General features: G+C 40.7%; 1 protein-coding gene across 6 annotated transcripts in view; it reads right to left on the bottom strand.

Annotated features, from left to right (window-relative positions):
* Positions 1-26,631, bottom strand: part of ARMC2 (armadillo repeat containing 2) — a 128,881-nt gene that overhangs the window by 72,029 nt on the left and 30,221 nt on the right. For 5 of the 6 annotated variants that reach the window (XM_045058609.1, XM_003986437.6, XM_019831054.3 and 2 more), the window contains 5 exons: positions 17,050-17,126; positions 12,003-12,101; positions 7,691-7,866; positions 1,859-1,961; positions 565-788 (listed from right to left, as the gene is read on the bottom strand). In XM_045058609.1, coding sequence (XP_044914544.1) covers positions 565-788; positions 1,859-1,961; positions 7,691-7,866; positions 12,003-12,101; positions 17,050-17,126 — 679 coding nt within the window. The remainder of the gene's footprint in view (positions 1-564; positions 789-1,858; positions 1,962-7,690; positions 7,867-12,002; positions 12,102-17,049; positions 17,127-26,631) is intronic. The other variant, XM_045058611.1, reaches the window with a different exon arrangement.

The raw sequence follows: 26,631 nt of genomic DNA, 5'->3' as shown, positions 1-26,631 counted from the left end.
ACAAAAGAAGTAATGAAACTAACACGGACCAAATCTCTTTTTTCTTGCCCCTGGTCATGTTAAACAGATCTAGTTTTGCTAACCTTCATGCTTATAGTCTCAGGCCTGTGGGTCATCTCCGCACCCCAGTATTGTTAACTTCTGCTTTTTACTGGAGGTACGAGATCCGTGACATTAGCTACCATGAACAATCTTCAGTCTTTGAAGCTCTAAAAGTTAAAACTCTGCATGTTAAAATTCTGGTAATAGCATGCAATTGTTTTGCAGAGAGAGGCTACTTTTTATTGTCTCAGGCCTACTTTCTCTGCAGGGTAGCGGAAATGGATTTCAAAGCCACACAGAGAGCTGTTTGGTGAAAAGCCATGGAGTGGCCTTTCCAGGGAAAATGGGCACACACGGGGGCAGAGGTGGAGCAGTGGCTGCTGTTCTTGAACCCCAAGGCCAGGCACCCCCACCTGACTAGGTAACAGCCCCCTCGTTACCTGTTACACCTGGCAGGTAACTAGTGTTAGGTAACATAAAAACTAATTTTACACATATAACCTTTTCAAGTAAAATACTCACTTGGACTAACAAGTGGCCTGAGTTAGGCAGACATGTGCCACATTTCCTGGTGTTCTCATTGATTTGCTTTATCAAATTCACCAGTATTTCCACAGCACCTTTGCTGATCATTTCATCGAGAAATCCTGGGTTTCCAGAAATGAATTTGATAGCCCCCATACAGTATAAAAAAGCTTCAGTGTTAGTGTGCAGGTCTTCATTTCTCAGGACCTCCAATAATGATTCTGTCAAGAAGATGAATTATGACAAATGTATAACAGCTGGAGAGAGACATTTTAAAGCACTCGCATGTGAACACCAAACATAATTTCTAAAATGTTAGTGAGAACCTACATACAGATGCTTGTTAAGGGTTACTCATGTGGTGTAAATAGGAAAGCTTACGTGTAGCAAAGACAAATCTCTGTAATAACAGGGACAGCAAAAGGATGGGATAATTAATATATAAATAAGAACATGTTCTTGGGGCACCTGGGTGGCTCAGTCGGTTGAGCATCTGACTTGGGCTCAGGTCATGATCTCACAGCTCATGAGTTCGGGCCCCGCATCAGGCTCTGTGCTGACAGCTCGGAGCCTGGAACCTGCTTCGGATTCTGTGTCCCCCTCTCTCTCTGCCCCTAACCCACTCACATTCCGTCTCTGTCTCTCTCAAAAACTGTCTGCTGAGGTCAAAAAAAGAGGTCATTTATCCTATGTTGCAAAAAAAAGAACTCCGCTGCCTTCCCTTCGATCAGCAATACTAATTCATAAAAGATTTCTATTTAGATAACTATTGAAGCATCTTAATTATTTAATGTTTAAGATTTAAACATTATTAGCTATTTAAACATTATGTAGCTAGCTACAGGGCAATAAAATTTCTCTACCTACATATTTGAAACACATTTGAGACACTTTGATGTCAAATGCCTACAACACCTGTCTTCCAGTTTGTCTTCCAAGTTTTTGTCATTTCTACTACATCAAAAGACCAAAAATTTCAATTGTTAAATGCCACTAAGTGTATTTTGTCTGACAGTCAATCCAAGACCAGGAGATGAATTTTTAAATAGGCAACACTTGATAGTCACATGATGTTAATACAGACATTTAAAACAAATAGCTAACGAGGATACGTTCAAAGGAATGTGGAAAACACAGAGACGGACAGAGCAACAATAGACATCGCATCACTTCTGGAATTAGTAGAAAATAAAGATACTCTAGCCACCATTAGTGAGAACTTTGCTCCCCAAACTTCTCATTCACACTCAAGTGCGACATTCACTCGGTGGTGGTGCTGAGTGATACTCACCCAGAATGCTGTCATTTTCAATCAGAGAGTCATTCTTCTCACTTCTGCTAATTTTGAATATAAGTTTGCAGACATTAAGAAGATTCTTTCTACTCACTTTAAGCTGCGGAGAAAGGAAACACTTATGTTTTTATCGCAGAGGGAAATAAAGACGCGCCGTAATTTTTTAACACGCACATCTATTTTAAAAGTGCTGTAGGAGTATTTTTAAAATGTAAAGAAGAATTCTAAGTTTAGGCTACAAACTTGCCAACTATAGTATTTAATTAACTCATTTATGGTAAATACAATATAAACGATCTTTAGCGTAAGCATGCTTTCATGATAAGCCTTTATTTCTCAGTTCATAAAGTCTCATCCTTACACGTGTGGTTATTAGTTACTTTTTAAAGAGTATGTGAGGATAAAAGCGGGGAGGATGTTGAGAAACTTAACTAAATGGGGCGATTGCTTTAACGTACAAGAGTAAAGGAACACAGATACCAAAATTCAGATTGAATTAACTTAGAAAAGAATACCTAGACGGGGGAAAGTACAATTCTTATCATTTAAATAAAAGAAACCAAAAAAGTAATACTCTTTGATTAGATAATACCTATATATTCATTTTTAAGGCTATTCCTGTAATGCTTTGAGATAATGGCGTGTAATGTTCAAAGCTTAAAATTACCTTCTAAATCATAGAAAAATATTCAAGTAAATTAAGCACAGGGGAAATAAAGTATATGTCAAATAAGCACAGTAGAGGGGGACTAACTACATCAAATGGTCTCAATCAGTTGTATGTCTCTCTAAAGTAGTGAAAATTAAAAATAAAAAACATCCTAAGTGATATTAGGAAATAGCTTAATAAACGGTGGAACATCAATACTACTCATATTAAGCAGTCATAAAAAGTGTAACTGTGAACACAATGTTAAAAAAAGACATTTATAACCTACTGCAAAATGGAAATATTATGTGCCCGCATTGCAAGAATGTAAAAGATGTTAGGAGGAATGAGGTCATCTCAATAAATATCTGTGTGAAAAGGATGGCATGTGGGTCATTATCTTATCATTAAAAAGTATCCTTAAAATTATCTTCAACATCAGTTCGTTAAAAAAAAGATAATGAGGGGCGCCTGGGTGGCGCAGTCGGTTAAGTGTCCGACTTCAGCCAGGTCACGATCTCGCGGTCCGTGGGTTCGAGCCCCGCGTCAGGCTCTGGGCTGACAGCTCAGAGCCTGGAGCCTGTTTCCGATTCTGTGTCTCCCTCTCTCTCTGCCCCTCCCCCGTTCATGCTCTGTCTCTCTCTGTCCCCCAAAAAATAAATAAACGTTGAAAAAAAATAAAAAAAAAAAGATAATGGGATTTGTCAGACATGTTTTTAAAGATTCATTCCGTGCTTGATCCGCAAATACTAATGGGCTCCTACCGTGCATCAAGCACAGTGCTGTCCACTGTTGAAGCACAAGGACGAACGTGGCCAGCCCTGCGCCGGAGGGGCAGAGGGATGGAAGCATTTATCCAGAGAGTGGCCTCCACGCGCCTCCCTGCGCTGGGCCCCTCCACACGCTACCTCAGAGCCACCTTGCACTTTAGGTGTTGTCATTTCCGTCTGGCACCTGAGGAATCTGGGGGAGTATTAGACGTGCAGACTCATAGTCCCCACCCCACCCAGCGGCTGCTGAATCAGAACCTGCATTTCAACGAGCTGCCCGGGGATCCAGTGCACACGCAAGTCTGAGAAGCTCCCTTGTGGAAGCCTCACAAACTGTTAACACATGGCAGCAGGGGGATTCCTTCTGTTCTCAGGAGGAAAAAGGAAATGGAAATTAAAAAAATTTTAATGCTTAGGTGTTTAAAAAATTATTTAAAAACTGAGAAAATAAACTGATGAAAGAAAATAGACAGAAATTCTAAATGAATGGAAATATATATTGTCCTTGATATTTGGGAATATATTTTAAGGTTTGAATTAAATTCTAGTTAGTTAACAAATTTGATAAAATTGGTTTCAGGTGTAGAATTTACCAAGTCATCACTTATATATAGCACCCAGTGCTCATCATAACAAGGGGGAATATATTTTAATCAGTTAACAGTCCCCTATGACACTGTGATATGTAGCACGTGTTGTGTACTTAATAAAACTTGTTGAACAGGGGCGCCTCGGTGGCTTAGTTAAACGTCTGACTCTTGATTTCCGGTCAGGTCATGATCTCGTGGTTGGTGAGTTGGAGCCCTGCGCGGGGCCCCACACTAACAGTGCGGAGACTACTTGGGATTCTCTCTCTCCCTGCCCCTCCCCACCTCTCAAAATAAATAAATAATCTTAAAAATAACATAACATAAAACTTGATGAATGAACGAATGAATGAATGAACGAATGAATACAACTAACCTCACCCCCCGCCCCCCACCCAAGTCTTACATTTTTAGTGAAAAGTGACAGAGGAAAAATGACAACAACTCATGTCAGGGTTTTCATTAAAAAAAATCAATCAATCAAACAGTCAGTCTACAATTTCCAAGTCTGCTCTCAGGTCAAATTACTTTCAAAGCGCATTCCTATACCTTCTCTTTTGATCACTGTAAAATTATGACTCTGGGGCATGAAAAAGTAATCTTAAGTTGCATGCAAGGAGCGCAGACAGCCTCACATGAAACAGCTCTTTCCCCCACACTGTCCATCCCCTTTCCTGTGCGGTGCACTTGGCCCCCAGTACTCATCCTCCCCGTTGGGCATTTTCTGCGTTTAGCAGAATCTCTCCTGCCACAGTGCCAGCCAGGAAGGCAGAGGCTACTTCATTCACTTGTATCCCCAGGGTCAAGGGCCCCTGGCACAAAGCAAGTTCTTACAGTGGGTAGTTTATTTCTTACATTCAAGACTGCAGTCTTTTCTCTATAAAGCAAATTTTTTTTTTCAACGTTTATTTATTTTGGGGACAGAGAGAGACAGAGCATGAACGGGGGAGGGGCAGACAGAGAGGGAGACACAGAATCGGAAACAGGCTCCAGGCTCTGAGCCATCAGCCCAGAGCCTGACGCGGGGCTCGAACTCCCGGACCGCGAGATCGTGACCTGGCTGAAGTCGGACGCTTAACCGACTGCGCCACCCAGGCGCCCCTCTATAAAGCAAATTTGGAAAATTAAAGTGAAGTTTAAAAACACTTATAATTCTACTTACTATGCATAATCACTGTTGACATATTGGTGTTTTTTGGTTTTTGTTTTTTTTTCTGTTTCTCCCCCCCGTACAGAGAACTAGATTTCCCCCCTCCTGAATATAGCTGCATTCATTGTGTATACATTTGTACTAAAAAATATCTTTTTTTAAAAGTTTATTTATTTTTGGGGGGGGTGGGGGAGGGGCAGAGAGAGAGAGAGAGAGGGAGGGAGAGAGAGAATCCCAAGCAGGCTCTGTGCTGTCAATGCAGAGCCTGATGCAGGGCTTGAACCCACGAACCATGAGATCATGACCTGAGCCAAAGTCAAACACTTAACCAATTCACTTAACCTGAGCCACCCAGGTGCCCCTAAAAAATCTCTTAATGTAGACTGATAAATTTTTGAAAGATCTTTTTTTTTTTAATTTTTTTTAACGTTTATTTATTTTTGAGACAGAGAGAGACAGAGCATGAACGGGGGAGGGGCAGAGAAAGAGGGAGACACAGAATCGGAAGCAGGCTCCGGGCTCCGAGCCATCAGTCCTGAGCCCGACGCGGGGCTCGAACTCACGGACCGCGAGATCGTGACCTGAGTCAAAGTCAGACGCTTAACCGACTGAGCCACTCAGGCGCCCCAGAAAGATCTTTTGACACAAAGGTTAAAATTAAAATCGCTGTCTGGCAAACCCCCCAACTTACTTAACCAAAAAGAAAAACAAGGCGAGAAATCAGAAAAACTGACATTATGCTCACCAAGTTTTTTTTAACTATAAATAATTTTAAATGTCTGAATTGTAACACTACACTGGTAGGTAAAATATTGGCAGACACTAGAGAAGATATTAAAAACATCTTGGTTCCATATATCTTTATTATTACTATTATTTGCTTTTTCGACAGCTTTTTATGATGTGGCCTTTTTAAAACTTACATAGAATTCCAACACCAAGGCCCATGCAAAACAGTGTCTTGCTTGGAACATTAGGGGAGATTCAGGTAGCAGATGGGAAGTTGGGATTGATGGCCTTGGAAGTCCCTCCTGACCTGGTTCTATAGTTAATCAGAAGGAACAACCTGGCCATCTCTGCACTCTGGAGTGCAGCCTAGCCAGTCTTGACTCTGATTCAGCAAGGCAGTCAATGTCACAGAGGGAGCCTTATCTAATCAAATTTAGTTCAGAACGCGATCGCTGCCTGGCAATCACTTAGCCCTTTACCCTAAAATAAATTGTGTCATGTGTATAATTAATTTGAATGGCACCTTTTATAACCAAAATGATATTTTCTCGGCAAAGCACTGATCAATTTGTGGCATTTTCCTCCTCCTCTCTCTAGTTTTTGGCTTGGTTTGGAGCAAAACGTCTAGGATCAGGATGAAAAACCAAAGGCAGTCAATCCCTCAGCAGCTGGCATCTTGGGGCAGCTACACTGTAGAGGCTTCCAGCTCACAGGGGCTCTCCTGGGCCAAGGGAGTACCCCAAACCCAGGGTCAGAGAGGAAACAGGGTGAGCAGGCAGATATCTTTTTGCCTCTACCTACAACTTTTTCTTTTCTTTTTCAAGCTTATGTTTAAATTCCAGTTAACATATATAGTCTACCTACAACTTTTGACTTGAATTATCTCTGTGGCTGATGCTCTTTTTGCTTCATTAAAACTGATTGACCAGTTATCCTCAATGAGGGGATTAAAATACTGCTGAAATCACTATTTCAAAGAAATGCTACTTTCTGAGTCACATATTACAGTTTGTTTGTTTTTTTTTTACAAGAGGGTGAATAGTTTTTGATGACAGCTGAATAAGAATGTAGCTTCTTCAAAAAATTACATAGAGTACGTAGTCAGAATATTCTGCTTCATCAAAGACATCAAACTAAGGAACAGCGGGCACTCTTACTAAACGCTGAGTAAGTATGCCAATGCTTACCTTCCCTGTGTACTTTCAGATTTTAAATTATATGAATTATGGGTGTTAACATAATAGCTATCACTTTTATGAAACTAGGTCAACAAAGCTTCATTCATTTGTTTTAGCGGCTCTTTTAGAACGTTCTATAATAACTGTGTCTTATCTTTTGTTTCCAACTGTTTATGGCTGTGGCAACAAAGCGTTCCCCTCAAACAATGATATCATTTTGTTCGAGACAGAGTTTCTACAGACTTTTATTTGGTGTCTGGCCTTTTCTTCTAACACCTCACGGGAGCCTTCTGTTACCACCTTCCCATGACCACATGCAGCTGTTTCTCTGTTTCATACTGGTTCATAAAGCACCTGGCCATTGTGTCCATGGCCCACATTATCCTAAGTTATTTATTAAATCATGTAGCAGAATCAAGCCCCGAGCAGAAACCATGGGGCAGAAACCACAGCCTGCATGCTCCGATACTGATCTCAAGTTACTTGACAAGCTGTTTTGCATGTATTTGCCTATTGTCACCTTTTTTTGAAGCTTAGCCACAGTCCAAATGTAAGCGTTTATTTGAGCGTTTTCCACGTACTCAGCCTTAGTTCCTTAGATAGTACTTCCCAAATTCTGAGATGTCAATTTATTACCTTAATTTCTTTTCAAGCTTCTAAAGGAACACACTGCATTTCTAATCTTCTTTGTAATAGTTACAAACAAAGCGTTAGATAAAACTTTTAAGTGCTACAGTCTACTAGACCAGAGGAAAGAAAAACTTACTGCTAGGATAAGTTTTGCAAGTTTAAGGCTGAGCAAGTCTGAACCAATATCAACTAGTTTATATAGGGTCTTCAGGAGAATACTTCTTCTCTTAAACTTATTTCCAAGCATGTTTCCTTCTGCTAAAGCGTGATGAAGTTGTGTGCAAGCAGCACAAATTGTTTCAATGTTTTCTTCTGTCAGAGCAAAGAGAGTAAAGCGGCACTTACTAATTAAGGTCAAGCTTTCAAGTGTGTCAAACACAGTGTAAGTAAAACCCCGTTGTTATTTCCCAGAACATCTTCAAATCCCTGAATGTTTTTTTCCCCTTCTCTTGTAATTTCCATCGACCTGCTTTTTTTTTTTTCCTTTTTGTTGATCCACCCCCTATAATGTTGACTTATTTACTCATCGGTCAGCTTATCTAGAACACACAGTCTTTCAAAGAGTGCAGTAAAGAATGAATTGCACCTATTCCAGTTGGGTCTGCTTTGTTCTGAATGCTTTCCACCTCACAGTGCTTGGTTGGTTCAGTCTCAGCGAAGCACGGCACTGTGTCTCTGCCTCCAACCCTTTGTGGCATAGTTCCACTGGCCTAGAATGTTCTCCTCATCTTCGTTCCTACTGATTTTGGTCCTTTAAGGCTCTGTTTATATTCTGGCTCCTCCAGAAAAGTCGCAGCCTTCTACATTCAACAAACATTACTCTGTAGCCTGTTTTGTTTTTTTTTTTTTCACATACACACGAGTGTTGTGTTGTATGCCCAGTGCTCTCAAACAGATGCCATGCTAAGTGAGTAGGAATTGTGTCTTTGTATCTTTGTATCAAACAGAGCATGGTACAATGAGAATACTGTACATATCTTTGCATCAACAGAGCATGGTACAATGAGAATACTGTACTGACAATCTATAACATAGTTTCATATATACTGGCTTTCTAATATATCTGTTGATGAAAACAATGATCAATGTTTTTCTCCGAGAACAATGCTCATTATCTGAGAAAAGAGGGCTCAAATGGAACAAAATCTCAAAATGTCACCTCACCCACCATTATTTACAGGTGGTCATTACAAGAGAGGGGAGAGTTAAAAAAAAAAGGCATTAGTTGGAAAATAGAAGAAACCTAGAACATCTTGTTTTATAGGTAGACGTCTGAGGGCAACAATTTTTGATAGTGGTATCCATACCAATAGGCATAAAGGAAGCAAATTACCACACAAAATGGAATATGAGGGGAAATATAAGAATCCAAGGTCTAAGATATTCAGTTGAAAAATATTATCTGGTAGATTCCATCACAGAATTTAAAATTAGGAAACCAATCTTAAATAAATACCATAATGTGCTCTTAAAAGCCCACATAGAGGAAGTGTGTGCCTGAAGAAGGAAATGACTCAGGCCATTTTTAGCTCTTTTCAACAATAACATCTAAGAAAAAATTTTAAACCTCAATAGCTCAGTAACCTTCAATGCCTTTCAGTTATGCACTTAAATAAATGAATTTTTGGGAAATGACTTAGACTAACTTTAAATAAAGGGGAAAACCTGAGCTCTATTGTAAGAACGCTTTTGTTTTGTTGTTTGATTCTTCTGTTACTGGCAGTTTCTTCACAAACCCCAAGTCCAGGCCGTGGACCACTCTCTGGTAGAGGGTAGACCTCAAGGCATTTGTCTAATACTTCCCTCTGCAAACTCTTCAGCATGGTGCGTTCAACTAGGAGTAGCTGTTTTAGCTTAAAATAAGTTAAAAAGGAAAGGCTCACGGGTCAAATTTTAAACTGTTGATCAAATTAACTTTGCACCAGTTGGTTTGTAATAAATGCCATATAGCCTCAAAAGACAACTTGAACTTAAGAGCTTTCAAGATTCTCAAAGGGCTGAAGCTAGTGGGTGAAAGTTTGATAAGTAACAGAAAGCAATGTAGCCTCAAAGTAACTTCTCCCCCATGAGATACTTATTAATTGCAAAGGAGAAAACAGTAACTTCACAGTGGAAAAACCTAGATACCACCTTCCCCAAGTGATCAAAGTTCATATCCCCAGTAATGGACCGGATCAGTATCATGTGCCTTCTGCTATGATGCACTGAGAAGGACACAGCGGTACTCATGCCACACACCTTCCCCAAATGCCTAGTCTGGGTCTAACTGTGAGAAACTACCAGAGAAAACTAGCTTGTGGGGGCAGTCTATAACATAATTGGCAAATATGTCAAGATCATGAAAGAGCTATGACAAATAACTTGAACTTATGATCTGGGATTTGCTTTTTCTATAAAGGAAATTATTAGGGTAACTGGCAAAATCTGAATATGGTTTGTATAGCATTGTAGGATAATTTGCAGATATGTAACAGAATGTCCTTGTTTCTTAAAATGTGTGCCAGAGTCCTAGGGATATGGGACATCGCGTTGGCAATTTGTTCTCAAATGGTTCAAAAAAGGAAAAAAAACAATGCCTATGTGTGTGTGGGGGGGGGGGTACCGAGAAAAAGAGAGCAAGGGGGGGAAGAGAGAAAGAGAATAATGAAGTAAATGTGGTAAAACATTTATATTTGGGAAATCTGAGGTAAGGGCATACAGGATTTCTTTGTACTATTCTTGAAACTTTTCTATAACTCTGAAATTATGGAAAAATAAAAAGGAAAATAAGAATTAAAGGAAGGGAAGAGGAGGGGAGAGGAGGAAAGGGGAGGGAAAAAGAAAGAGAGAGAGGGGGAGGGAGGGAGGGGGAGAGGGCAAGGAGGAGAGAGAGGGAGGGAGGGAGGGAGGAAGGAAGGAAGGAAGGAAGGTAGGAAGGAAGGAAGGAAGGAAGGATGGATGGATGGAAGGGGAAGGAAGAAAGAAAGATGCTCAAAAAGCTCAAGTAACCCAGTCCTTCCCCCATGTACTGTTCTTAAAGTTGCATCTAGGAGAGGGAGAGATGCCATACTTCAGGGCCAACAATCCTCCGAGAAGGCAGATTCACCCACATTTCAAATCCCAAACTCCAGTTCAATTTTCTCTGTTGGTGTTCTCAGAACTCTCGTAAAATCTTTCAGACTGAAGACTTCCTCTGAGACAGGCCTTCGTGCCCCAGACCACTCTTCCTACTGTGCTCTCCCTAGCATGTTCTCCTTTGTTAACCTTTGCCCAGACTGATTGCTCTTGTCACTAGTTTTTGCACACATCTCCTAAAATAAAGGGCCCAAAGTTAAGCTGGCTCGCTAATCTGAGGGTGAAAATTAGTAGCTGCAGAGGGAGGAAAGTCATCACTCAGTGGTTCTGAGCTGCAGTGGACAGAGATGATGGTCCAGTCTAAGCCACCATCACCTGGCATGAGAACACTGCCGTGCAGAGATTAGGTGGTTCCCCCACAGCCACAGGCTTAGTTAGTAGCAACACCTCAGCCAGAAACCCTGCCCAGGCCTCCCGCATGAACCACAAACACAGCCAAGTACAACAGGGAGCCAAGGAGCCGTGAGGCCATTCGAACCTTTTGGGAAGTAGGTCTTTTACATGACTTCGTTGCTTGCTGGGGAGGACTTACTTACCCTGCTTCTCTGAGGTCCTCTTCCCAAGGCTATCCTGCGGTTTGCTCCTCCATGGAGCACTCATTCCACAATGCCTGGTGAGGGCCTACTGTGTGTGTGTGCCAGTTGCTGAGCTTAGCCCGGAGCCGTGACTACAGCTCCAGAGGGAGCCCATTTTCACTACAGAAATGGAATCCCTAAGGAGCCGCGGAGGAGAGACGGCAGGGGTCATGCTCCTGACAACCTTTCCACAGGTCACCTTTTGCAGAGACCCACTGATCACCGGCCTTTACTGCTGGGACACTTCAGAGTATGAGGGCTGGGCGCACTCCAGGTTGCTTCCAGCTCTGAGTGGCATTCCCAACAGGTGTGGGAGCCTTACAAGAGTAGGAAATACACCTTTGGATCTAGAAAACCATCGGCACACCTGCCACAGATGCCAGTCTATGAGACTTAGTCAAAGTTTCAGGGGCCTGAAGTCTGTTTTAATCTTTCACTTTCATGTATTAACTGCCACCCTGGAGAGTTCAAACCAGCATTTCCTTGGGCGGATAGAAGGTGATGAATTCATTGATATTCCATGGGGGATTTTAGAAGTAAGCTCTCTTCCAGCATTTAAAGTGTAATTTTTAGTCACTAAAAATTAGGTTTGCATGTACTTCATATATACATTATTAGGTGAATAAAGAGATAACTCCATTTGTTTTTGAACATGTTCACAGAAATGGTAGTCAAAGCATACTAAAAATATCAGTGCAATGGGGAACATATAAATAACTACAGACATTCTCAATTTAAAACAAACTTTTTTTTTTTTACCCTTTTCTAATTCATGCAAAATCGGTACGATCCTTGTATTCCAAAAGACTTCGTCTACTTCTATTTCTGTATCCTTTTCTTGCAAGTTGGCTTTTGAGACTGCAAAAGAAACCCAGATCAGGAGAAAGCTGTGAAAAAGGAGTTGTACCTAGAGCACCATCTCAGGTCTGCTATTCATCACTAAAATTAACCAACTCTGTAATTAAATTATACCTCGCCCCCTAAGCCCAACTAATTCTAATTAGAACTACGTGTCTCTTAATAAAATCACCTCAAATCAAACTCAAGATAAGATCATGTAAAGAAATTAGAACTTTAAACTCTGGCTGGGACATTGTGTAATGTCTTAAGCTTTGTCAATGTTGGAATTATTGTAAGGCAAACAGGCGGTTTTTGTTTTGTTTGTTTGTTTGTTTTTAAGTAAGCTCTACACCCAACACAGGGCATGAACTCATGACACTGAGATCAAGAGCTACATGCTACACTGACTGAACCAGCCAGGTGCCCAGGAAGGCAAATAGTTTTGAGTTATTTTTTATTTTAAATGTACCACTCTGTACTCTCCGTAATATGGAATAAATAGAAAACTACAGATATGTAAAGAATAAGGATTTTGAAAATGTTTGATGAAAATTTTTCTCAAAGGAAGAAGGCCTGCAGAAACTTTCTTTCCTATAGAAAATAAAATGTCCACATCATTGTGGGGCCGTTGAGATTTTGTGCGGCGTGGTGGGAAAAGCCTGTGCTTTGGGCATTGACAGATGTCAGTTCAGACCACAGCTTCATCACAGATGTACTGGGTGACCGGGGTCTGGTTTTTCACCCTTTCTGAGCCTCATCGGTGAAACAGAAGACGAAAATCTTTGCCTTCGGGGCTATGCGAATTAAAAGACATGATGTAGGTAAAGCTCAGAGCCCAGTGCCTAACGTCTAGCAACAACAAATGTGAATTTCATTTTCCTAATTAAAAAGCAACAGGCCACTGCTGTCTGAAGTTTATCCAGCTGCATGATACCAGCGAATTATCAAAAACAGATGCTGCCCATGAATGAAGGCCGTAGAAGAGTAATAGCTACCATTGATCGGGTACTTTAAGATGCAGCATGCCTCTATTTAATTTTTGTAACAACATTATGAGGAGGTGCCCAAATTGTCTCCATTTCCAGATGAAGAAAGTGGGGCTCAGGAATATTAAGTTACCTGCCTACGGTCATATAGCTCCATAGCCCTTGCACTTGACCTCTCTCTATGCTATTCCCCCCCTACAGCAAAAACAGTAAACTGAAAGGTAGGAGGGAAATGTGAATCATATTAGAAACTGCAAATCATGATTACATTTCACACAGGCTATATCTCACTATCTAAAGCAAGACAGTGTAGTTGGAGGAGGCACTGCTGTGCGAACCCTCAGGAGCAGTGCTTAGCCTCCCTTCTATGAAGTCTGCCCCATAAGGCCTTCACATGGTGCCCAGTCTATACTGGTTTAGAGTCTGTGCCCGCTCAGAGTGGACCCGGTACCGATCAGTCAAGTGTCCACAGTGGGTGCCTAGATCCTACATATATCACATGAAGACTTAGAAATGATAGAGATGGGGTGGTTCATCTGGTTAAGTGTCAAACTTCACCTCAGGTCATGATCTCTCAGTTCATGAGTTCAAGCCCCGCACCCGGCTCTGTGTTGACAGCTTAGAGCCTGAAGCCTGCTTCAGATTCTGCGTCTCCTTCCCTCCTTCCCAGGCCCCTTGCCTGCCTGTGCTCTGTCTCTCTCAAAAATAAATAAACACACAAAGAAAGGAAAGAAATGATAAGTACAACGAGGGTTTCATAGAGAGGAAGGAGAGAGAGAGAGAGCAATGAAAAGGTGTATGGCCTATTTATTTTTAGATTGTTTTAACTGGGCAACAAAACAAAAAACAAAACAAAACAAAACAAAACAAACAACCAGCTGACCAGGGAGGCCTGTTAAGAGCACAGGTTCTGGATTCACTGTCTGGGTTTGAATCCTAGCTCTCCCACCTACTAGCTGGTAGACTGTGGGCAAGTCGCATCACTTTGCTCTGTAAAATGAGGTAACAAGGGTCATTTCCAAGTTAGGATTAGGGGTTATTAATTTCTTTTGTGCTCCTGTATTTATATTACTCTTGAGAAGAAAAGAAATATACCATACAGTCTAAACTTCCCAGGTGCACGGTGACGATGTCACCCAGGAGAAGCAGGGAGACTATGCAATTTACCCATGCCTCCCAGTGCACGGAGGCCCCCTCTAATCTGCTCCACCCTGGGAATAGCCATTCCAGTTGCAGTGAGTCCAGGCTTGCCTCTTATCGAGGCTTCCTGATATGAAGAGGGGATGATGTACACTGGGTGTGAAGAGCATTTGAGCAGAAAAAGTAGACAGAAAGGGGTTGTCAACGAAGCTATAATTAAATAGTGTAGGTGTGCTGTCAACAGTTTTCATAGCACAGCTTCACATAATCTGTCTAACCCATAAAGAAAAATTCACCATAATACACAAAGGTGCAATGTCTTTAGGACAAAATCGGTCCACGTTAGTACGGGCTCACAATCCCTTATCCAAAGCCTTTGGAGCAGACGTGGTTTGGGATTCAAAGAGTTTTGAACCTTAGTAAGGCAAAATGGTACACGCACTGCATATTACACACCACCCCCAGTAGTGTCTTCCAGCAGCACCCTGCAGCAAGATATGTGCATATTCACACCAATAAAAGAAAGACTAATCTTGGCCTACCATCAGTTCAGGTCAGGCACGGCCACTAAATGAGTCTGAAAAATACTTCAGCTTTCAGAGCATTCCCAAGCTGCAGCTTTGGGATTTCAAAACCGTAGGTAATGGATGCTAGACCACCATCTCAATCTTTTGGGTCATTACTTTTATGAGCCTACCCTAACCTGATAAATTACAGGTACGGAGTCTAAAAGTAAACCTGAATATTCAAGCAGAATACATGGCTGCTCATAGTCCCAAGTATCTGACACAAAGTCCAAAGAATGTGAATAAAGTCAACATATATCAAGGCAAGTGAAAAGCCAGAAGATAATAACTCAGACAAATAATTTAATCACCAAATATTTATGACATACTTAAGTTTACTAGAAATACAGACTCCAAGTCCAATAAGTCCAAATCAGCATTTTTACCTCCCATGCAATATGCTGTTAAATAAAACAGCTCTGTGAGAAACCATGATTATCAATCTGCTTCTCAGGACAAACAAAATCAATAACATGCTCACCCTGGGAAGAACTGAATTACAGGGGGGAGCCAGAAATCACAGAACAGTTTGTTTAACCTTGGGAAAGGAAAGGTTCTTGCAGGCCCTTCCGACTTGTCTCCTCTCAGAGAAGTGAACCAGACACTGTGGCGTAAGGGTTCAGCCCTCTCCCAAGAATCAGTGTGAGCGGTGGTGCCCAGCCCCAGCCTTTGCACGTCTTCCCCCACCCTTGTGCCACTCCCCCAACTCTGCTTTCTGCAAAAATCCCATTTTATATACTTAACCAGTCTCCATTCTAGCAACTGAAGCATGGAATCCTGTGATTACTCTTTAAGATTTACAAAAACTAAATAAATAAACTTTGCCTCAGTCTTGGGCAACAACCTAATATTTTAGAAAGCACTTTCCTCTAGGTTCACAGTTTGCTAAATATAAAAATTATGATTCAACAGGAAATTGGGTAAGTCAAGCAGAAATTTCAGCATGTTTTTGACGATTTTGCTGTCTCAGTGGTTATAGGTTTTAACCACAGCTTTGAGTTCTGGATACAAAAACTTGACACAATGTTTATTGGCTGATGTTTTTAGCAAGTAAGTGTAAAATCCTTAGCAACAATTCTGATGTGGAAATCAGTCTAAGATTTTCCTGAGTGTTACAGAAATTCCCATTGGCCACAAAAGTCATTTTATTGATAAGAAGTTAGTTGTGAAAGTAATAAAATACTTTTCGAGCCCGATAGTTTGGTTTCATAAAATTTCATGTGCACAAAAATAGTGCGAAGAATATAACAAACACCTGTGTACCCACAAATAGTTTGGTCAAATATGAATCGTATTTTTAGCCTCTCCCTTATTTCAAAGAAATAAACATTACAGATATAGGTGCCTCCCCCTGTCCATTCCCCCTCCTTCCTCTCCCTCCAACGGTCACTGCCATTCTAAATTTCTTTGTTTTTAGTGTTTATTTATGAGACAGAAAGAGAAAGAGTGTGAGTGGGGGAGGGGCGGAGAGAGAAGGAGACACAGAATCTGAAGCAAGCTCTAGGCTCTGAGCTGTCAGCACAGAGCCTGACGCAGGGGCTTAAACTCACGAACCATGAGATCATGACCTGAGCTGAAGTCAGACGCTTAATTGACTGAGCCACCCAGCATCCCGGGTCACTGCCATTTTAAATCAGGTGGTTATTTTTATCATGTTTGACTTCACATGTCACCACCTGATCTGCATCCATAAACAGCATAATGTCATTGTTTCTGCAACTTAATGTTTTCATGTAATATTATGTGCACTCATTTCAGTCAATATTATAAGTGTAGTCTAATTCATGTTTCTAACCGCCATATTTCATTGCATGAATACATTTTGCATCATTTCTAGTCTGTGATTTATATTGTCATATATTTTTTTCTCAAACAGATTAAAGCCCCAAAAGGCTGAATTCACACAGTTAATACAGTTTCCTTTAAGTGAGCAATGATTTTGAACTCAGGTTTTCAACTTAAGAACTATGTCAGTGTCAGGTTTTACAATTTTCCAAGTGCTTTTACAAAATAATTTCTCGTACAATCACTAATACTGTAATCTATAAATGTTTGGGGCACTAGAACTGGGTAATGGTAAGAATTTTAAGACTTGTAAAAATAATAAAAAATGTATAAAAACAAATGTTGATGTGAGACCAAGTTGGACGAAGTTACTAGAGTTTCCAAACAGAGAGCCGACAGCAGACATGTTCAGTGTAAATGTCTTTCCTACAAATGGAGATGCTGATGAGGAAGGAGCACTGGAGACCTTTAAGAACACAAGCACCTCACCTGCTCTGGCTTCCAGTCGGCTCACGTCTGAGCTGCTGGAATATGATGAGGCTCTCGAACACCTCTTCCCCTGCTCCCTAGGAGGAAGAGGAATATGCACACCATTCAGCACAAAAACCAAAGTATTTCTCTTTCTATAAGTGTAGAGCTGGTTATATGTAGCTTGTCAAGAAACCACAGAGAATTGTTTATAAGATGTGGTTTGATACTCTATACCCCTTTAATTATAACATCTGATTTCCAACTAAGATTTATTGATCGAAAAACAAGTCGGATTTGCTTAAAATATTAAATATAGTTCCCAGAAACACCAAAAAGTAAATAAATAAATAAATACATACATACATACATCCTAAGTTTACTTTGCAAATCAAAAAACTGATAAGGATATATACCACAAGAGGTCACTGTTACAATAAGAAAGAACTCTGGTATGCAGGAATCACAAAAGACCAGCATTCAGGAGCTATAAGAGGCCCTTCCTCTCTCTCCCTGCACACAAGAAAATTATTCCCAAATTGGTCAGATGTGCCCAAGGTCAAAAAGCAGGGTCAGGTGTGGAGCCCAGGTCTCATCATTTCCAATTCACAGTTCCTTCTACTTCATCACAGAGTATCCTGTTTCCATTTTAAAAATTCATTAGTGTTCCTCAAAATGCTTTATTTTTAGAAACAGTCTAAATGTGAAAAAATTGAAGGTAAATTCAGGAAGCCCCCAGATGACAATATTTTGTGTTCCAAATAAAAGACTAGTGGCTGGCCAATAGCAGGATTATATTGCCCCCCACCCTGCCTTTTTAAAGTTATAGTTAATGTAGAGACCATGTGGGAAGGATACAACTTTTCTTTAGCTACAGTGATACTTAAAAGCACTTATTTTAAACATCTGTACAAAATTCCAAGGTAAAAAACACTGAGAGCAAGTTTTACAACATTTTTTTTTTTTATCAAAAAATCACAAAGAATGGATATACTTGTGGCCAGGGTCACTCACAAGCATCCAAATGCGTGCCTGTGTAATAAGATTCCTAGGAAATGTTCAATGCTACGTCCTGGCCCTTGGCTTTTACTGCTGCCCTAAAGATTAGCTTCTCCAAATATCACTTTTTTCCCATAAAATGTCCTTTTTTTAAAAAACATTTGACACTTGGTTTTATCATTTAGTAGACTAAAGATCAAGCTAATCTTCCTCAAAATGTCTAATTATTTCATACTCTAAGACAATTGCTTTATTTTTATTCAGTGGAAAAACATAGATCTGGTAGCAAGATCTCCCTGGAGAATCAAAGAAAGAGTGTGGGGTTGAGATGGATCTTCTTTGTCAACACTCTAAGAGTTGAGATTCAAATGGAACAGATCTCAAAGAAGACAAAAATAAAGTAAATCTACCCTATGAGAAGGTAAAATACCAAGAGTGTGACAGGGTGTGAGGCCAAGGAAGTTCTCACACTCATCACTCCTAGAAATAACAAGAAAGTCTGAGAACAATAGAGGCAAGTCCTTCTTTTCACTATTGTCCTAAGCAACTACTGAAATCAAGCAGGATAGTTTTCAACTAATAGCTTTCCAAAGTCACTGGTCCACTCCCTCTGAGTCATGGCCAGTGATGAGGTTGCCTCCCTAAATTATACCACATTTATGTATCCCCACTTCTGGGTGGGGGGGAAAAAAGAAGGGTCCTTTTTCTTATGATATACCAAAGTTCAACAGTGCTGGGTCTAATTCTCAAAAAGAGCATGGATTGGGATTTACTAATACCCTCCGTGATCATCAGTATACAGTGTTTGAGTTTGCAGGCTCTGAATCCAAACTCCCTGGGTCCTGGGTCCAACACTTATCAGCTATGTGGATTTGGGCCACTTACTTAAGCTTTTAGCCTTGGTTTTCTAATCTTAATATGAGGGCAATTCCTCTCCTTAGTACAGTGACTGGTACGTTTGAAGAACTTAACAGTCAATGTTAGTATTTTCTTTTGTTCTGGGTCAACAAGCACCTGTCTGAATAATCCAATGCTGGATGTTATTGTGATAAAGAATATAGGAAGAGTTGCCCTGAAGAAGTCTAAAATCTACTTGAAGGAATTAAGCACCTTTTTTTTTTAATGGAAAATTCCAATGGAGTCTCTAATCAAGTACTAGACTGTGAAAGTCAGCAGTTCATAAGAACTGGAGGGATGCTGAGAAGGAAGTGATTAGTGAGAGGGAGATGTGGGCCACAAAGTGGGTCTTAAAGAATAAAAGTTGAACCAGCAAGTGATAACACTACTCTCAGGAGAGAAGCATGAGCAGCCTGGTACTCAGAGTAAGGGATAATTGCACAGGGCCAGCAAGGAAGGAATAGGAGGTTTCTGCTGGGACATAACAGGGAACAGCTGCCTGAAACTCTGGGTGGAGGCAATGGGCTGGTCTGTTGGGCAGTAAGGAGCTGTCTTAGGTTCTATCGCAAGGAAGTAATGGGATCTGGAGTTGTGCCAAGAACATTTAGGAGACTTGGAGACAGGTAACAAGAACTAATTCTTCGGGGGCACCAGTGGGACTGGAGAAAACAACAAATTGAAGAGATTCTGTAAATGAAAAGCTGATAGGATTGGTGGTTGATTTCAGGTAGAAGAAAGGACAGAAAGTGCACTTGGAGAAGCAGGATAGCATGGTTGCCATCAACAGAAATGGGAAGGTTAGGGGGTTTGAGGAGTAAAGCACACGTGGGGTTTGCCATATTGATTCAGGTGAAAAATGGAGTATCGGCAAAGAAGATGTGGAAATCAGGAAAAGAGTTCTGTTAAAGCTCAGAGTGGTATATAGGAACTAGAGTCATCAGGTTTGTGGCTTGGAGACCAGAATCTCAGGACAAGGCCTTGTCAAATACTCATATAAAGGATCGCAAGGGGAAAAGGAGTGCAAAGGAAGAAGAGAAATAAAATATGTTCTCATGCATCTCAAGCATGCTGAGAAGACAGGCATGACTAACTCAGGTCAAAGAAGACGAAAACTGAGGAAGAACTGTCTAGTCTGACCAGGGTATGCCTTACAGGGCTTCTGGGGAGCAGTACAGAAGTCCCACAATAGGAGTGAGGTGGGGAGAGGGGCATCAAGAAAAGAAAATCCTCTCTCTGCCAGAGAAGAGAAGAATGGGTGGCCTTATAGTTAGTGGAAATCTGTTCTCCTGTAACTTCCTGGTTCTATGTACTAAATGGAGCCATATGAAACACATCTTTATCCTTCTTCCTCTTGACAATCCTTCACATATTTAAAAATGTGGTGTGACCACTTAACATTATCTCCTATGGTTTAAATCCCATGGTTCAATTAGCTACATCATTAGCTAATTATCATCATACTAATTAGCTGTGTGACTCCAGGTCCGTTTTCCAAACCAGGAAAGCTTTGGTTTCCTCATCTATATATGAGGGGGTGGTAAATAATAGTAACCCTCTATATAAGGTTGTCGTGAGAATTAAATGATCCAATGTGGGATTGCTAGCAGAATTCCAGGTACCTAGTAAGTACCCAGTAAATGTTTACTGTTATTACAGCTGCCATCACTGATGTCAGCAACGAATTTCTCCAGTCCCTCAATGCATCCTCATGGGATGTGGTTTCAAATCTCTTTGCCAGCCTATTCAGTTACTCTGAGTGAGTGGCAGTTTGTCGGGATCCATTTAGAGTCTGGAACCCGGCACTGAGATAAAGGTATGGCCTGAGGAACAAAGAAGAGAGATTCTAAATAATGCAGCCTAGAGCTACATTAGTGGTTTTGGTGGTCACATCACAGTGTTGGTCAATTCTTGTTTTTTTTCTCACATATGCAGCAAATGCAGATTTTCTCCATCCATGGTGGATTCATTAAATTTCACAGTTATATTTGGCAAAGAGTTCCTGTCTATCAGATGTTTCTGTATTTTGATTCAGTCATCCAGTATAATTGTTCTTCTTCCCAGTTTCCTGTCCCATGTTGTCAAAGACCATAATTAATTTTCGTGCAATGATTTTTGATGTCCAATAATAAAACAATTCCAAAAATCATTCTTTAAAGCTCTTTTGTGAAATTCTTCTAGGAGGCAGAATAACACCATTTAATTAGTTACGGTATCTTCATCTACAAATAACAATAACAACAACAAAAACCTAATTCTAACAGACTTACCCCAAAAATGGAATATACTGGCTCATATAATCTAAAAGTTGAACACTAGGGTGGGTTTTAGGTGTGGTGTGATCAGGGCTTTGGCTCCATCTTTCTGCAGTTCTATCGGTTCTGCCCTTCCTTCGTTTTGTAATCAGGCTGGAGTAGTGAAGAAGGTGAAATGGCTATATGGCATTCCCAGGCCTCTGATCGACTACCGATCAGAGCAAAAGTAAGGTGTTCTCTTCCCAGTCTCTGACTGGAGTCCTACATTTCACTCTGAACACCAGAACCAAGTTCTGTCGTCAAGGCAATGCCACACACAGGCTGACTGCTCATCCACCAATCAGTCACAATAGCAACACCTACTTCTGGACCACATATGCACTGAAGAAATAAAGTATATTTCTTTAAAAATATTCTAAAACTCAGATTTCTCTATTATTTAGACAGGTTTTTCAATTATTTTGATTAAGTCAGAGTTCACCAAGAGTTTTCTTAAAGAGCCAGACAGTATACATTTTACACTTTGCAGGCCAAATGGCAAAATAGAAGCTATTATGTAAGTACTTTTGTAACCATTTAAGTGTAATGACTTAAAGATGTATAAACCATTCTTAGCTCAAGGGCTGTATAACAGAACAAAACAAAACAGGTGGCTGGCCAGATTTGGCTCCTGGGCTGTAGTTTGTTGACTCCTGCTTTAAAGCAGAACTATAAAGACATTAAGAAGGATTTGGAAGCGAGGGGAAAAAAAAGCAATAAATTTATTTCCATTTGGAAAAAAAATCACATGTAAGAAAATGGGAAAGAAAATTTTAAAGGTATGTTTAAAATTTTAAAGCCTATTTAAATTTTAAATGTGCTAATTATCATAAGCATACGATAAAAAGAAAATTTAGCAAATTTTGAGCTAAACTTTCCTTACCCTAAGAAAAAGACACTTCATTTTTAGAATTAGACTCAAGTTGTATAGATTCAAGTCAGGAAGTAAATATTTTAGGCTTTGCAGCCACACAGTCTCTACAGCTACCCAACTTGGCTGCTGAAGTGGGCAAGCAGCCACAGACAATAGGTGAATGAATGGGTGTGGCTGTGTTCCAATAAAACCTTACTTACAGAAACAGGTAATAGGCTGGATTTGGCTCATGGGGCTCAGTTTGCTTACCCCTGCTTTGTAATCTCTTTAGATTCTTTGACTGCAATTTGAGAAGGCCATCACCAAGGAGTTGCGGGGGGGGGGGGGGGGGGGGGGCTTTAATCATGTTTTCATAGCCTGAAGCCCCAGACATATAGTTTCCAGACATATTAGCATTCTGTCTTTTTTTTTTTTTAATTTTTTTTTTCAACATTTATTTATTTTTGGGACAGAGAGAGACAGAGCATGAACGGGAGAGGGGCAGAGAGAGAGGGAGACACAGAATCGGAAACAGGCTCCAGGCTCTGAACCATCAGCCCAGAGCCCGACGCGGGGCTCAAACTCACGGACCGCGAGATCGTGACCTGGCTGAAGTCGGACGCTTAACCGACTGCGCCACCCAGGCGCCCCATTAGCATTCTGTCTTAATAACTAATGTTAAAAATAGAATTCTACTTAAACAACTACATACAAACATAACGAAATTGAAAAACATGATTTTAAAGAAATGCCCATACGATCAAAATTTTAAGTCTTCCAAGGTTGTGGCCCAAGATTTAAAAAGCACATATTTAGAAATTCTACATATAATCTCAATACCCTGTTCGGTAATCACTAAGAGGTTATTCTTCAAGTGGTACTTGCATAAACTTGATTAGACATGGCTTCATAGCTAACCATGTTAGCTTAACTTAGTGAAGCTCAAATTCCCCTAGCTTACGCCTACCAACTCCAGTTATTGAAGACAGCACAGGGGAAGTGCCCTGCAGGTCCGCACCATTCCAGGGACTATCCAAAATGACCAAACGGAAGAATTCCCCTCAAAGGAATCTCCAGGAGATAACAACAGCTAACAAACTGATAGAAAAGGATTTAAACAATATAACAGAAAGTGAATTTAGAATAATAGTCATAAAATTAATCACTGGGCTTGAAAACAGTGTAGAGGACAGCAGAGAATCTATTGCTACAGAGATCAAGGGACTAAGGAATAGTCAGGAGGAGCTAAAAAATGCTATAAACGAGCTGCAAAATAAAATGGAAATGACCACGGCTCGGATTGAAGAGGCAGAAGAGAGAATAAGTGAACCAGAAGATAAAACTATGGAAAAAGAGGAAGCTGAGAAAAAGAGAGATAAAAAAATCCAGAAGTATGAGGGGAAAATTAGAGAACTAAGTGATGCACTAAAGAGAAATAATCTACGCATAATTGGTATTCCAGAGGAGGAAGAGAGAGGAAAAGGTGCTGAAGGTGAACTTGAAGAAATAATAGCTGAGAACTTCCCTGATCTGGGGAAGGAAAAAGGCACTGAAATCCAAGAGGCACAGAGAACTCCCTTCAGACGTAACTTGAATCGATCTTCTGCACGACATATCATAGTGAAACTGGCAAAATACAAGGATAAAGAGAAAATTCTGAAAGCAGTGAGGGATAAACGTGCCCTAACATATAAAGGGAGACCTATAAGACTCAAATTCCCCTAGCTTAGAGTACAAGTCCACGGCTTCAAGACACCTCAGGCAAAAAGCCTGTGACTTCCCACGGTGGTAGCTATGGGGGCTCCCTCGTCCAGGAGAGGAGCTGTGGCTGCCCTCTTCCAGAGCAAGTCACTGCCCAAGCTGGTTCTGGGCACCTGCACCTTCCGCTCTCTGTTTCCTCCCTCACGTCCTAGCGGGGTACTGACACACGGCCATCTTCCGCCAGAACTGCTGCAACCGCTGCTTCTCAGTGGGCTCCTTTGTCCCAGGCTCTCCCCTCTCCCTGCCCTTCACTCTGCTGCCAGAGTCCGTCTTGTCTTCTGCTGAAAACCTGTCAGTGGCTCCCTGCAGTCTACAGCCTCCGGACCCATGCTCCTGCCGCACCGGGCCACCTGCCTTTCTTTGAACCTGCTGCCACCAAGTCAAACATCCTCAGCTTCTGCCGTTCTGTTAGCAAAAAGCACAATGTCCGACCCCGACGGAAAGTGAGCCACAAGAGGCATCCCAAAACCACGCACCCCATGTCGCTTCCCCTGATCTTCAAGTCAGAATGAAGTGCTCTCACATCTAAACTCCCAGGGCACAGCTTCCAGCTCTGCTTCCGTTCCCCCAGCATCGGAGTTCATCACTGAACAGTGCTTCCAAAACTTTCGTGTGCATTCACATCATCTGGATATCTTCTAAAAACGCAGATTCCAATCCAACAGGTCTGGGATGGGGCCCGAGATTCTGCATTTGTAACAATCTCCCAGGTGATGCTGACGTTGCTCTTCCAGAGCCCACACCTGAGCAGCCAGCCTGCTGCCATGCAAGCGCTTCATGGGCAGGGTCCATTTCTCTGTCTCCCACCACCGCCCCCCCAACCCCGACCCCTCAGCTTTGCTTACCGAGAAATGCTTATCAAATGGAAACGGTGGAGTAAGGTGGGACTCTACAAAATCCTCCTGGCCAGTGCTTGTTTTTTCCAAATGGAAACAGTTTTTCAGGCACATTACCCTTAATTTCTTAAAATAATAATGACTTCATTATTTTTGAAAACAAAAATGATTCATTTATTAAATTTTTAAGGCCAGGCAATATAAGAAAGTACAAAGAAGATTTTTCAAAAAACCATCCAGGACCCAGCCACCCATAAGTATTAATATGTGGTAAACATCATTCCAGACATATTTTGCATATATTCAGATGAAAAGAGAAAAGAAAGAAGAGGGACTTGGAGGGAGGGCAGTAAAGGGCACATATAAATGGGATCATACCATACGTGTCATTGTAATTTTAAAGTATTAAGTATAAATTTTACTTGAATTTAATAGAGAAACAGAAATTGAGATGAAACTGAAGGAATTGTAGAACTTCAGATGGATGGGTCTTCCCAAGAGATATTAGTTTCTAAAAGATCTCTCTGAAGTTAAGAAAAAAAATAATGAAAAACATTAGGATGCTGAAGTATTCTTTTTTAAATTTATATTTCACTTCCAGACTGTAGCTACTGACAAATCTATTTCCTCTCATGAAGTGAAATAATTAGTACTCACACTTCTTCCCAAGTACTGGTTTCGGTTATTTACATGACTATTACATCATTAACGTTTCTGTTCCATAGCCATCATTTTCAGACTTTTAACTCACTATGAAAATAAAGTCAATACTCACCATGAATGCCTTTACCATAGCTTCTTCATTTCAGAATTTTGACTCATCATTTTGATGTCAAGACTTTTCTAGAAAGTGCATGTGTACTATAGTCCCCAAGTTCATTCACAACTGGAAATGTCTATCTGTTGCCTTTGCACTCAAAAACAACTTGGCTGGCGATACAGTCCTGGGTTATCCTTCTTATACTTAGAACTTCATTGACACTACTTCACTGTCTTCTGACACTCAGAGGTGCTCTAATAAAGCCAGAGGCAGCCTGCCTCTTCCTCCTTCTATGTGACTCACTTGTGCAGCCTGAATGGTCATAGGATACCTTCTTCCATTTGTCCACCCAATCAACAATTACTAATTGAGTGTGTACTATGTCCCGGGTATTCTAGTGCCAAACACCGTCGGAAGTATCTCAGTGTGGAGTATTCCGCCTCAAACTTTGTTGGGACAGGATGTGTCCATTGAGGTTCAGATTCAAATTTTTATTTCAGAAAGTGGTCTCTTCCATTCTCAATTGGTTCTTGTGAGTACCAAAGGAGTTAATGTATGTAAATCACTTGGAAGAGTGGCTGGCACTTAGCTGAAAGTATGATAGTACTAGGAGGGGGCGTGGAAGAGGACCCTCTCCTTCAGGAATACCAATGCCATGCCTCCCGTATCAATTTCAATTGCTCCACTCATTTCATACCTTTTCATTCATTTCTTTTTGTGTGGTTCCTTCTAACCTGTACACCATGTCTCATTACATTTTCCACTGTTTTCATTCTCACTTTATTTCTAATATGACTTTATTCTCCATGTTTACACATTTTTCTTTCATTTCTTGAGAACTGAAAACATATTTTTCATCTCTTTAGGTTGGCTTAGAATCTCCAATTTGAATTCTTATAACCCAAAGAAGAGCTCCTTTTCCCTTTTTAAAAAAAATTTTTGACACTATGGAAAACTGTTCTAACTCTTGTTTTTAGAGGGCAGTTCCTTTTGTGATCCATTTTCTTCATCTGTCTTTTGTTATGTTTTTTACATATCTATGCTTGAGTCCTCTGTTAATGCTTGTCCTCATATTATTTATCTTTAAACAGAACAATTTATTTGTTGAAGAATGAACAGGATCCACCAAGGCAGAGAGTTAGGATGTTCTGTGACTTCAACTTCAGTTAGCTTTCTTGAACAATCCATTTTCTGTTTTTTTTTTCC

The sequence above is a fragment of the Felis catus genome, chromosome B2 (genome assembly GCF_018350175.1).
Source record: "Felis catus isolate Fca126 chromosome B2, F.catus_Fca126_mat1.0, whole genome shotgun sequence".
Lineage (NCBI taxonomy): Eukaryota > Metazoa > Chordata > Mammalia > Carnivora > Felidae > Felis > Felis catus.
Note: the sequence above shows the minus strand (reverse complement) of the source record. Positions and strands in the feature narration are given on the sequence as shown.